Source organism: Rhyacophila brunnea, unplaced genomic scaffold (assembly GCF_057557595.1).
Source record: "Rhyacophila brunnea isolate RB1 unplaced genomic scaffold, BYU_Rbru_1.0 scaffold_24, whole genome shotgun sequence".
Classification (NCBI taxonomy): domain Eukaryota; kingdom Metazoa; phylum Arthropoda; class Insecta; order Trichoptera; family Rhyacophilidae; genus Rhyacophila; species Rhyacophila brunnea.
Genome location: NW_028232904.1, coordinates 21,027,210 through 21,042,312, shown reverse-complemented (window position 1 = coordinate 21,042,312; position 15,103 = coordinate 21,027,210). Strand labels below are relative to the sequence as shown.

General features: G+C 36.2%; 1 protein-coding gene across 1 annotated transcript; it reads left to right on the top strand.

Annotated features, from left to right (window-relative positions):
• The first annotated feature begins 384 nt into the window (after positions 1–384).
• On the top strand, positions 385–11,062 carry Cbp20 (cap binding protein 20). The gene is made up of 4 exons (XM_085951012.1): positions 385–608; positions 3,114–3,331; positions 4,581–4,683; positions 5,894–11,062. The coding sequence occupies exons 1-4, from the start codon at positions 564–566 to the stop codon at positions 5,990–5,992; spliced, it is 465 nt and encodes a 154-aa protein (XP_085807138.1). The 5' UTR covers positions 385–563; the 3' UTR covers positions 5,993–11,062.
• The last annotated feature ends 4,041 nt before the right edge of the window (positions 11,063–15,103 follow it).

The window sequence follows — 15,103 nt, the reverse complement described above, 5'->3', positions numbered from 1 at the left end:
CATTTTTTTGTATGCACCTACTATTATTAGGCGTGGGCTAGAAGGCGTAATTTTGTTTAGGAAACAAGAATGAATCGAAATGTATAGAGTGCATTTCATCCTTAATTCACCCGATAGGATCACAAATATTTCAACACCAACCAAATTGGCCCAACTCCCAATGAAGTTAGAAGGTCTGTTTGGCTTATTAGCATTAATTTGGACTATAACTTTGTGTTGTATGTTGAATTTGCATATCTTGCTTTCTCAAAATAACACACGCATCGTGCCTCGTAGGTATTTTGTCGAAACGTCTGTGGGCACGATAGCTTGTATAATTTTGTATTAATTTAAAAACACGGCTACTGGAATTTCTCAATTTGCCATTTTCAAATAGCTAGCAATACCAGCACCGATTGTTCGAACTTTGAAGAAATGTCATTTTGTTTGTATCGTGACATGTATGACGTTTTCTTTTAAAATTGTTGATAATTTAGCACGGCTAAGCTAATAACCGCGCCGAATAATAAAAACACCAATAAAAGTGTAAATATTGGATCCGCTGTGATCAGCCTTCCGATATAATGGCGACGCAGGATTTAAGTTCGTACCGCGATCAACATTTTAAGGTTAGTACATTACTGTCTGTTCGTTATTATATTAAAATATTTAAAAGCACTATAAGATTGTCCTTAAATTAAAACAGACTATTCTCATTTCTAAGTTCTCATTAAAATTAAACTATATAGTTTCTGTCGGTCACATTCTGTTGTATCAGTGATTTTTTTGGATATGATATTGTCATTACATTTGAAAAAAATTGGCATATACATTTTGTTTTGTTAACTAATTTGGTGCGTTAAATGCCGTGGCTCGGGGAGCTAATTCTTATATTTTACAGCCAAATGGCTACTGTTAGAACTTTTTCTTTATTTTAGTTTAGGTAAAAGGTTAGTGCATTGACTCTTTGAGCGATGGATTGTGGTTTAGAATCATATTATCCGTGTCCGGAAATTTGTACGTATGCAGCTGGCTGTATCACACTTCAGGAAATATATGGTCGTATATTAAAGACCGTATAAGTACTGAGATAAAATTTATGTCTAAATAAAACACGGTTCTTATCGATTTACAGGAAACCAGCGGTAAACAACTTTGAAAATAGCCAATATACTGGATTATTTGTTAGGTTAGGTTTTCAATCTGGAATTCATGAATTTTGCCAAAATCGGCTATGAAAATTGAATTAATGTTCGTATTGAATCTAATAAAATTGGAGACCGTATAGTATACGGTCATCTCTTTCTAATAAGAAAACTCACGGCGAACTGTGCTACGGTGAAATGTTTCACGTACAATTTACATGTAACCCATATTATCTGGGTCAATTTGACAATATTTGTAACAGTCAATATTCAATATTCTGTACATCAAGGTGTCATGAAGGTATCATCCATGTAATTTTTACACGGGGGGGGGGAGGGTCAAACATACTCCAAACCGTATGACAACATTTATGAATGATCCCATAACTTCAGAATATGGGTTCTTGTAATTTTAATATCTCAACTAGTGATACTTTAACTATATTCTACAACCAACATGTCATGGTTGCGATTTAATAATGTTGTAATACTATGTAGTGTAAAAGACGGAAACTGGGGTTGCAAATATCACCTGTATGGGATCTTGGCATTACGTTTGACAGTAAACTGACATTTAGTGGCCATATGGTTACCATTTGTAAAATGGCATTACAAATACTGGGCTTCGTCTTGTGTACTTCCCGGGTATTTTCGGATGTTACTGTATTCAAAATTCTTTATAATTCCTTAGTACGAAGTAGGCTTGGGAGTGGGTGTATTGTTTGAGCACATCATCAGTTAAAGTATGGTCTTATGGTGGAGACAGTTCAGAAGAAATTCTCGAGTCTCCTTTACTTGAAGTTGAATGAATGGATACTATCTGTGGCTCTATCCAACTGACTTTCTCTTAGGTATGCTGAAATACTGTAGTCTAAAAGTTAGAAGAGAACTATATTTGGTTATGTACATTTTTCCGACTTATCATCATCATCAGGGGCGCGACAACCCGGTGTAGGTCTTGGCCTCCTCCAACAGCTCCCTCCACCTGTCCCTATCCAGTGTGGCCGCTTTCCAATTCGGTACCCCCAGAATACGGCAGTCACTGGCAGCTCCATCCAACCAGCGAATCTTTGGCCTACCTCTTCTTCTACATGATTGCTGGACATCACTTTCTTTGCCGGTTCATTGTCATTCATACGGTGCACATGACGTAGCCATCACAGTCTCCCAATCTTAGTTGATTGAACTGCGCTGCAATCTTTGTTCAGCCCGTAGAGCTCAGCATTATATCTTATTCTCCAATTTGTGCCGTCCCTGATCGGTCCATATATACGGCGGAAAATTTTTTCTTTCAAAAATGTTCAGGGCTCGTTCATTTCGCAGAGTTAATGTCCAGGTTTCCGATGCGTAGGTGAGCACTGGTTTTACAAGCGTCTTGTAAAGAGTGCTTTTGGTTCGGCGAGATAGTATGCGGGGCCTAAAATGTATTAACAGGCCAAAGTAGCATTTATTCGCAGACATGATTCTCTTGTTGATTTTCCGACTTATACGTGGTATAAATGCGAACTCTGTCATTCTTGGTAGTGTTGGCCAGTGTGTCTCTGATAACCATCTTAGAAATTGGGAACATCAGTTTGTTCTCCTGGGTGCAGAACTAACCTTCCATTGGTAATGCCAATTGGGCGGGCAATAACTGTGTTCAACCAAATTTATTTGGATGTCGATATATTCCACGTATGTGAGTATGAGTTTTGGTGAATATTGTTTTATAATCCTTAAAATAGGGTCTACTAAGCTCATTCGGCATACTTCCATGTACATTCTTCATAATTTTTGTTTTTAGTCTTTTACTAATATTGCTTTTTTATTTTAAATACTATTTCTGTTCATCTTGAATTTCTAATTTGTAAGTTCGCCTGTAAATATGAAAATATAGAAATTTGAATATGTATGTGAAAGAGTGAGTGATTTTTTAGTCCCTCAGATGGCCGCCAAGACGTCCGCAGTCTATAGTTGTCGCAATTAACTGATAACTTTTATCATCCACAGGGTTCAAGAAGCGAACAGGAGAGACTCCTCAGAAATTCGTGCACTCTGTATGTCGGCAATCTATCCTTCTACACGACGGAGGAGCAGATTTACGAGCTGTTCTCGCGATGCGGAGACATTCGCCGGGTCGTCATGGGATTGGACAAATACAAGAAGACCCCTTGCGGGTTTTGCTTTGTTGAATTCTACATAAGGGCTGACGCAGAAAATTGTATGAGGTTGTAGTTTGTATGGTTTTTACGTAATTTTCGCTGTATGTTATATCTATTTTTCTTTTCCTTTTGTGGCGCTACAGCCCAGGGGGGGACTATGGTCGCCTCAAGCAGACAGTGTTCCGCTTTCCTTCTCTAATTGATTACGCCTCGTAAGTGTGTTTGTAGCACATCAAGTCACCGAAGTCGTAATCTTCCCACACTGCATTTTTCTTGTGGTCAATTAAACGTGAGGTGTTTTGTCAGCTTTTGATAAGTCAGGCAAATTTACATAAAAAATCACAATGGAACTGGCAAGGCATCAATTCACGGTTTGGTGTATGGATGAAACTCTTCTCGGGAAGGCATAAGCTATTTATAACATATATTATAACATATAAATGTTACAGAACTTTACAATGTGTTCTGTGGTCTAAATCTCACCACACTCGCATAGTAGGGACTCTTTCCAGCCCCATCTGTGCATCATATAACCACATCTTGAATGCCTACACCGAATTCAGTTCACGCACTATAATTGCATGGCGATCTAAAACCAGGAAGTTCGTCTAGTGACTTCAATCATCAAGAGTTGACGTATCCGCTCCCGAAAGTGGTTTTAACGTGGCTTTCCAATATATCCCTAAGAATCAATTCTCAAAGCTCAAAAGTTGTACGTCTTGTAAGACGCCATGTGTCACAGTCATACAGGAGTATAGGTAGCGTTGAATTGAATAAATGACATTTGGTTGTCACGGAATCCAGCCATGCCCATACGGATTCCAAGTTTACTATAAAGACTGCCATCATCGGCAAATGTGGCACCCAAGTATTTAAACTTGGTCACTAGTTCTACAGGCAAACTGAAAACCCACAGAGGAGTGTCAAGTGCATTCAGCACTGCACATGGCTTTGAACTTTGCTGCATTCAGATGAAGACCTACACGGTTATCTCCAACCTTTCGAATATGACGGTCTTTCTTCGCATGCATCAGTTGCGGTATCACGATGTAAGTGTATCCTACTGTCAGGGTGAACTGTGCATCATAAAATCCATCATGATGATAAAAAGAAAGGGCGCAAGTATACAGCCTTGCTTGAATTTGAGAGTTGAAGGGTTGATATATTTAGTCTCTGTTTAGTACAGAAGGTTTACTTTTAATGTATTGTCTTTTTAATTACTGTGACATTGTGTCGTCAGAATTAATAATTGTATGTTGTATCACAGGATATCAAACTGTCATATTCATAGATTAATTTGAGATTTTATTTTCAGATATGTAAATGGCACTCGCTTAGATGATAGAATTGTCCGGTCCGACTGGGACGCTGGATTCATCGAAGGGAGACAATACGGAAGAGGCAAGACTGGAGGACAAGTGAGTCTATTTTTTACGAATGCTATTCTTGCTGCTTGTGTTAATCTGTTGGATTTTAGGGTGTGCAGATGATCAACCCACAGCACCCGAGTTCAGTGTTGGGGTTGCCACCTTAGGGCACTTGAACATGCCCTGGTTTTCCGTCAGGGTTTTCCTTGCCGTAGCCAAAATGTACCAGTTTTTAGGTGGTGGTGATTCGTCTTGCAACCCCCTCTATTTGCTACACCATACTGCATTACCTAGGGACCCCTGCTTAGAGGTTAGACGTTAAACTTGGAATCCACATAGGTGTGGCGAGGTGTGTATTCAGCCGACTTTTGAGTTGCTTGGAGGTCAAGGTTGTTATTCTGTGAGGACCAAATATCATTTGTTCAACGCGTGTATGCTACCTGTGCTCCTATATGGCTATGAGACGTGGCATCCTACAAAGCTTCAAAGGTCTCAGCTTTTGAGTTTTGAGAATCGATGCTTCGCTGAATCTTAGGGATACATTGGTGCGACCCCATTACAAATACTCGAGTTCGTGAGCAGACTCGGTAGCCCTCGGTGATTGAAGTAATCACAAAGAGACGTGTCACATGGCTGGGACATGTGTTTCGGATGCCGCCAGAGAATGCGACACTTCGTACCCTTTTGGCACAACCTCAAGGGTTCCGTCGCCGTGGCCAGCCACTCTTCACCCTGCAGAAACAATCTACGAGCTGTAGGTCTGGCATGACAGAAGGCACTAGAGTTGGCGATGGACCAAGGGAAGTGGCACGAACTTGTCTTAGTCCTATGCCCCAATACTGGGGCATGCCGGTGGAAGAATAAGAATTCTTATTAAACTGACAAAATGGATGCATCTTAACGTCTTTCATGATGATTGGGAGCTATTAAATCATACCTACATAATTTTAGATACTTTATAGATTGAAGAATATTTTTTATCTATTATGGTTTGTCTAGGCAGGGCTTGAAACTTTAAAAATGAACTGCACTTTGTATTTTTCGTTCAATGAAAACAAATATGATTGACAAAGTTTAGTATGCACTATTTATGTCGGATCTCCACAGCCTACCTCCACTCTTCTCCACTGCTATACAATCATTGGGTGTTTCAGGGTTTTGCAATTTGGTTACATTTCCAGCTCTGCCTTCCACCAAAAAGCTATAATAATGAAAATAAAGCTTTCTTTTCTCATTAATCTATTATTATATTATTTTCCAGGTGAGAGACGAATACCGAATGGATTACGATGGTGGCAGAGGAGGCTACGGGAAGATAATTGCGCAGAAAGTCACCACCAACACCATTGAACACCGCTAATTCTTCGAAAACACTACCCTTTTAATATAATTGTTCTCCGAGACAATGTCTGAACCGTTGATAGAAGCCAAACAGCGTAGCCCTTCGATTCATGTAATAGTCATGAGAATCCTGTTCATGGGCCCTATGCATAGTGTTATATTTATGTGTTATGTAGCTGATTTTTAGGTACATAACACATAACCAATGGCGGGTGTCAAATCAATATGTATTGTAAACAGATATCGAGTAAATATAGTATTTGATAAAATTAATACTATCGACTGAAGGTACTTGATGGAATTTGAATTTTATATTATAATTGATTGAGTTTTGTAATATTCCATTTGAGTCATTCATTGCTTCTTCTCCTTACTTATTTTCTAGAATGATAATGTTTTCAATGTAAAAGCAAAACCCTAGTCTGACTCAAATCAATTAGAATAGTATTTGACATTGTTTATTTGTTTCCAATAAAGTAATATTGTATTGAGTACCGATTATCTACTCAAAGACGAAAGACTATCAGTATTAAAAGTGTCTTATTATATTATTCAAACTATAAAAAGCAGATCTTTTGTACGCATCTGTCAACTGATGTAGTGTTGCAATATTGGTAATTCAAGTAATATTGTTTAAATGCTGAGGATGCTATATCCACGGTGCATTTATTCTAATAAACCAATCATTAAATTATTTAAAGTTTATATTGATTATTAATTTGTATTTATTCAATTCTATATTGCGCAGTTTTCATAATCTTATCATTGTATGTAAATTTAGAAGTATTTTTAGAATGTATGAAGAACCGGAATTGTAAATTGGCAACACTTGACAAGAGCAATGTTACCATGTTATTTATTATTTTGCTAAACTATCAACTATGCATAGGGTTCATGATTACTTGGTTAGTTTGACATCTTTGCATTTGGCCCAAAAATGTTGTGTTCAATGTAATAAAATAGCTTTTGACATTCTGTTACATAGTACAGGTCATTTCTACCCGAGGCATAAGGGTCTATGTCGCTATTATGCTGGATCCAAATAATGCGTTTATTAAAGGCCCAGGTGTTGTATAACGGTATTAAATAAACAATTTGGGAGCTAAGTCATCAATTGGTAGATTTTGAATTAAAGATAATGCTCTGTCTTTTGTCATCACATAAAAATACATTTCTATTTCATGGATTAATGATCTTAGGCAGAGTATCATAATAACATGTTATAATTCTTTCTTCTAAGAAGTCTACAGTTTATTTAGAGTATGTTCTCCACGATACCCAAAATTCTTAATTTTTTATCTTTATACGGCACGTGGGTTCTAATAATAGAAAAATCAAATATTTTTTATGGAATAGCAATAAATCAATTGAGAACGAGACCTCATTTCATTGTTATCGGCACTACAATCCGATGAGCGTTTTGGCCGCCTCCAGGAAACGACTCCCCTCTTAGTGTGAGGCCTCAGTGCCAGCGTTGAGCGTTATGCGCAACTCAAATGTATAACCGTATAAATGTATAACCAAAAAAAGACATTATCTACGAACATTTTCACACACGTTTATACGTTTGAGTTGCGCAAAACGCTCAACGCTGCCACTCAGGACGTACACTTAGCCTCAGTGATGCTGTGTCTTTCTACAAAATTCAATCACCGCTGTCTTTTATGTCTTTGGATACTCATTTTCTCTTTTTGTTTGTTTAAGTGAAGCCTCTTTGGTTGTTGTTTCTTCCATCCTTGAGACATGGCCAGCCCAACGGAGTCCTATCACTTTCACGTAATAAACCTTATTTACAGGTTAAAAATAGTTATGAAGAATTCACAATTGCATAATTTGTATTGAACTTAGAAGACGATCCGCTTAAGATGGTCATCGGTGTGTCTCAATTTAATTCTCAGCACCTCAATAATTGTATAAATTGATCTGTGATCATACAACACAGAAACGAAATGATAGTATGTGTACTATTTGGAAACAAATGTACTAATTAACGTTTTGTTTGGAGACTTTTAAGGTAATGCTTCTGCTCTTTGCAGACGCTAAGAATGATTCCTTGATTATTTTCCCCATTTTCTTATTTATTATTTCCACTCCGTAAGTGGAGTGAAATTGGTCAATACAATATTTTCCGTTGCTCGATAGCCTTCTTCCATCGTTGCAAGTTATGCAGGTGTCCTGTAACTCAATTGCGTATCTCCCGCGAATGATATTTTGTAGTCTTCCAGGACGCTTGAATCCCACCGAATGGTACACGCCACGGGCAAGGCTTAAGTTTTTGTGGAGTATCCGAAGCAATTTCCATTTTCCTAAGATCTGGTTCAACGATGGATATTTTAGTGTGTGTACACTATGAATGAATTGGTTTGCTTCAAATTTTTTGTATAAATGAAACAATTTAACACTTTATTTACCGCAGAAACTTATGTAAAGTAGGTACACTGTAACATACTGTCAATGTGTTATATAAATCAGCAAATTTCGATCGCCAAAATAACAATTATTATAGTATAACCAATGTATACCAATAAAATTTTCTGAAAATATTTAAAATACAATAATAGATACAGAAGCAGCATTCCATTGTGTGTAAGTCACCCTGAAGGGCAATTCACGAACGAAGCAGTAAAAAACACCGCTTAACTGAAGCATGTAAAATTTTTAGTTTTATAGGAGATATTGAGTGTGTAGAGCTTCGAACGACATCAATACGTGCGAGTGAGAAAGCATTCAGCATGCTTATACCTCATGTCCATGCGTTAGAGTAAGATAGAAAGTAAACATGCCAAAACGGATCGTTTGTGAATGTCATAGAAATTAAATAACATTTTTATCCATTTTGGTAATGACTTCATATTTAATCAGTACTTACTGTTAACGTTGCATGATTAAATCATTCATTGTTGAAGTACGTAGCCAATTAATCTTTAAACAGGCTAGTTACGTCTCCAATATAACAATATTACAACACGGAATTTCCGTTGTATTTTGCAAACAAACATGTGTGTTTCTGTATTACAAAATCACAATAAATATTTAAGTGAGAATTTAAACTCAAAATAATACTTTCAGCGGTAATAGAAAAAATAGAATAACAGCCTGCTCACTACGTACAAATTTTTGACGTTTAATAATATGTCAAAGTCAAACGGATAGTTACTAGCGCCTCTACCGGCAAAGCGTGTATACTAAATTGCATACTGTACCCGACACCACCGGTTGACATTTAATATACTTCGTTGTAGTAGGTTTGCGCGTAGGTTGTGCAACCGGCAATACTGCTTCATTCAAGAATTGGCCTTCTGGGATTGAAGTCTATTGAATGAATTTTGTGATTTAAATCTGTCTATTGTAATTGAAATACAGGCAGTCCTCGACTTCCTACCCCGTTTACACATGCATGAATTTACTGCCAACAGTGCGTATTAGCGCCTGTACACGTGCATGGATTTACTGGCAGCAATAGTGCGCATTTTAAACTATCGTGACAATAACTGTTTACACGTTAAAGTCCTGACTGTCTCTCCAATCTCATTCCTTAAGAGTGCGCGAGACTCGATGTTGTCATTTTATGGTAATACCATAATCCTGCAAGTGCAGGATAATATAAGTTTACACGTACATTTTTACGTACTGTCAGCAGTAAATCCATGCACGTATAAACGGGGTATATTATCGCAGCCATAACAAGAAAACACGTATTAACACGTATTATCGTGCAAGTTGCAAGATTGCATTCATGGATCAAAAAAGTTTTGAAGCTTCTAAATTTTTATATGATAGTTGGAATTTGCATGATGTATGTACATGCGCAGTAGAACGATAGTGGCGAACTATACGAACTACACTGCACAGAGCATTTTTGACAGTAACCAATTTTCACGACCTGTCAGTTAGTACTATAAAATGACAACACGTCGTCTTGTTTACGCATGAAGAATGAGATTGGCAAGACAATCAGCACTATTACGTGTAAACAGTTATCGTGATAATTTCATTTACATATCATCGGTGCCAGTAAATCCATGCATGTGTATAGGCGCTATTCGTATGTTTTACTTTTAAAATTTAGATTTTTTCTATAATGCAAAAACTGTACACTTCCATGCAGTTTATTTGGTTATTTATATGTAAATGTTTCGCCTTTATAAATTAATAAATATGAGTGAGAAATGGTGAAACTGCAGTGTTGATACGGACAAAGAAATTATGGACTCGTAAAGTTTATACGATCGAGGCAAAGATGGAAATTATTAGGTGTTCTGAAAGTGGTGAATCTTTTGCTTCAATTGGCCGTTCATATGGTTTAAGCCGGTCTAAGATATGTTCAATTTTGAAAAACAAGATTACAATTAAGGAATATGTTCAAAATTGTGGAAATACATCTTCAAAGATTGTTTCCGAAAGACACAGACAGCATTGTAATGGATGAAATGAAGAGATCTTTGTCATCATGGATTGTTAATCAACATTCAACATCAAAAAGATGTCCCTCTGAGTTTTTCAATTAACAGAAGATTCTAACATGGAACTTCAAGCAAGAAAAGGCTGGTTTGACAAATTTAAACTAAAGTATTCTTCAAATATGTAATATTAAATTCATTGGAAAAGTCACCAGTCCAGATAAAGATGCTGCAAATAATGGATTTATTTCCTCATTGTCCAAAATATTCTAAAATAAATACATTCAACATTCGTACACATTGTTAGGAACCAATTATGTAAAAAAGTCAAGGACCGCCTGTATGTCGTTTCATAATAAAAGATTTGTTTTAGTGTTTACGATCCATTTTTGACTGTTATGCAACCACTTGAAATTATCTACGATTGACGAAAGTTCAAATATCGGGCCAGATGAGTTAAATAACAATGCAGTAACGATTCATTTTACATTTGAAATTACTTTTTATGCCAAAGTTGTATCTGCTTAGAGACGCCACTGTGGCGTATGCGGTTTATAACCGTTAGGCCACTGTAGTACGCCACATTGGTGGGAGCGGTAGGTAAAGTGTTAACATTATTTATGGACGGACTATTATAATAAATAAATCGTATTTTTAATAAAAAAAATTAAATATGTTTTTTACATTAATTATTGCAATTTTTATTTTTTCCCCATCACAAATAAATAGTAATTATAATAGAGATTGACAATTAATTCGGAATACTCCCTTCACGACACCTGCGCGTCAAGTTATTGTTGTCGCTCAATAAGACTATGAAATTGACAAAGATGTAAGTATAATCAAGGACAGTATGTTGAAATATGGTAAAACACAAGGACATGGAAGAAATCTACTTGATGGAGTCTAAATAATATATGGAAGTGAAGCTAAAGACAAGACTGATCGACTAACAGTACAGACATGGGCGCCGACACATACCTACATAATTTATACTCCATATGTATAATACGGCTGTCGGTGTAGGTAGCAAAAATAATGTGCATAATTTTGTTAAAAAATTAAATTATTTCAGGAGGAATAACAAAAATATAATATGTCAATGTAAAAGGTGCTGACTGTCATGAATGAAATATTCTTGGTTGTTATCGTTTAGGTATGAATTACTAGCCGCTTAAACGGTAACGGCTAGTAAGGTTTAAGTAAGTGAATGTCGAAGGGACTGGGCACTATGGAGTGGCTGCAAATTATAAACTGTGACGCTTATGCAAAATATCCAACATTTGGTGCAATAAAAATATGAGTTTTGCACCAACCACCTTACACAAAATCCTGGCGGCGCCCATGCGTACAGAGCATTTCAATCAAAGAATTGGGTCTATAAGTAGAGAACGGGGCTTATATGTTATTTCCGACATTTAAAATTATGTGTAGAATAACTTCACCCTGAAGACAACCCATTATTTTTGTGTTCCCTGACCATGGCCCCCACAAGGCTGATAGGGCCCTAGCGTGGTGGGACGACCAACCAAGTGAGATAAACACACATGACAAATTTTCTCTGATAGTAAAAAACGGTCGCCAGCGGTATTTCACTTCAAGTTTTTACTATTTTAAAGTAATATAGGTACCTATAGTTTTGCAAAAAAAATTGATGTGATAACATTCAATAATTCACGTGTTTAATTTTATTATATTTTTTATTGTGTTTTCTGACCAATAAAAATACCTATTTATCCAATATGGGAGAGGTTGAATGCTACTTGGCTACAACAGAACCAGTGCCGATAACTCAATAATTTAAGTGTATTTATTTAAAAATGAAAATAATTACTAAAAATACCTCATACCTTTAATAATTTTAGCTCGCGAAACGCTGGCGGTCCACAGGATACCATTTGGGAAACGTTGCTGTTTACAATCCTTAACCTTGATGACAGGTAAGGGGGGCCATGTCCCTGATCCTACATTATTTGGTAGGTATGAGTATAATACATTTCTGCTCGCCGCTCCTGCCATGATATGGCTTTTTAGTAGTAAATTATACTGTCACCTTCAAAGAATTTGGATAATAAATGAAAGAATCCTTATACGTTATTTTTGTTATGACATTTAAAATTATTTAAAAAACGCATGAAGCCAGTGACGTCCCGTGGGGATAGGCAGGTCATGCGTTGAATAGGGACGGCGAATGAAGTGACGAATACAAATATTAAGCTTTTGAGAGTAGTGAAGCAGACGATGATGTCGTTTCATTATACAGTACCTATCGACATCTTAGTTTACACAGTAATCGAATCATAAATAATTCTGACAACACAGGTAGCTATTATTGTATTGTAATGTCGTTTTATCGACAGACAATTCGCGAGTGGAGAACTACAAGGTTCTAAGTGTTTGTCCTTGACGAAACAAAAGTAACAATGTGGCAGCTTAGAATACTACTTCATTGTTGGGTTTGTTTTTTCAAGGACGAACACTTAGAACCTTGTAGTATTAGGCTCGCGAATTTTTTTACAAGGATGCCTACGGATCTGACCATGTACCTAAAAATCAACCCTGTTTGAGAATAAGTTTCGTAGAAATGCTCTAATTTTCATAAAATGGTGTCTGTAGTTTGAATGATCTTTGGTGTATCTGCTTAAGGCAACCGAAAATAAATAATAATAATTACAAGATAAAAAGAACTTTTTATATACGTTTTTAAATTTTCTGTTGAATCATAATATAAACTTCATTTGACTAGCTTAAGCGATCAAAAAAAAATGTACTTGATAATCATATTGATTTCCATGGTAACGCACGTATATATTAATAATTTAGTTGCTAGGACTCCAGACCCCCTAGCAACCAATAATGGTGTCGAAATAACATTTCATACAAAACAGAATTAACTGAAAATGAATTCATTTCTACTTAAAGATGGCTAAAAGTATTAAAAAATTGCATTGGCATCGTGTTCTGATATATTCTAAGAGTTTCAAATGTCTAGCTAGTCGGGAAGTTAGTTAAAAATCGATTGCAAGATTTGTACCGGACAAACAACCACCGGACAAATAAGAATACGACCTAATAAAAATGTAGTAATAAAATAGGTAAGTAGGTATCGAATTTGCAGAAAATTTAAAACTAAAAATGAAAGGGGGCGGAATTCTAAGTCTGTTTAAGGCCGGCAATTTGCCTAACGACGTCACTGCATGAAGCGTTGTTGAGTTGGTAAACTCATTAAAAACAAATATTAATATAGCTTAGTTGGCATTCTGATTTTCTAACACAAGCATTGGCTACCATTTTTTTTATGTTCATTGTGATTACTTACTTGAGTGCAGCTTATAAACAGTTTTACACAAATTTTACAGTATCTTACAACTAAATATTAATGTCGAAGTGTAGCCATTATGAGCTGCTACTCTTCGTGATAGATTTTATTTTTATACACCCTGAAAATTGGCAAATAAATACGATAGTAGTAGTGTGAAGTTCTCTCCAAATGAACCTGTATTGTGAATTCACTTGTAGCTAACTTAATCAGTGGTTCTTTTTTTGCTTAAACTTCATACAATTAGGCTCCAACTTTAAGAAGGTTTTTTCAACATCTTTGGTACCACCCCACATTCTGAGTTTTGGTCGAAAAGGTACATAATGGGAAACAAAATAAACAAGAAGAATTGTAAGAGATGAATTATATTTTAATGCATGTGTTTGCAATGTATTGTAGATTATAAACAAAGAGATACAATTCCAGTATTTACAATGGGAAACATTCAATATTTAGATGTACTATAAGATAATGTACTACAATGCTTGGATTGTTATCGTCTCAGCAACTTTATTCCAATATAACCTTTAGCCGGGTCGCATATTCAAACTCGTTTCGACTGCAACACGTTGAATGTGTCAATGTCATTTTGTTGGCATTCACAAAAGACATGTAACTTAATGTACCTCCGCACACAGCGCCCACGCAAGAGTTTTGGTTGAAAAAAACGGCTGCAATGGCAAGCAACACATTTGGAAGCACACAGCAAGAATGTCGCTGTGTGCAGTTCGAAAAGTCACCACATAGAGCCTATACTATTTTACTACGCTTTTCAACCTAGTACACACAACAGTGGCGAAGGGTGGAGGTAGGCTGTTAAGATCCAACATAAATAGTGCATACTAGGATTTGTGAGTCGAACTTATTTGTTTTCATTGAACCTAGACTTCAATGTGTGGATAGTGTTTGTTAGTTTTTAAAATTAAATTAAACCCTGCCTAATCCAAGCCATAGTAGATAATAATAAAAACATATGAAAAATGGTTTGGCAGGACTTAATGAATTAAAAAAAACTAACCAACACCATTTGTAATATTATGTATTCTTAATTCAACGAAACCAAATAAGCATGACTGAAAAATTGTGTACTATTTTTGCCAGAGCACCCATAGCATACCTTAACTACTATGGTTTGGTTTGGTTAGGCAGGGTTTAATTTAATTTAAAAACTAACCATTACCATATGCAAATTTATTGTATTATTAGTTCAATGAAAACAAATACGTATGACTGACAAAGCTTAGTGTGCACTATTTATGTCGAATCATAACATCTTACTTCCACCCCTCTCCACTGACATACGATCACGCGCCATTATAGGCAGTCGTGATTTATGACCATGTTGGTGACAAGAAGAATTTCAGTGTGCATTGCGCTTTTGTTCCAAAATCGTTAAAATAATCCAAGAACA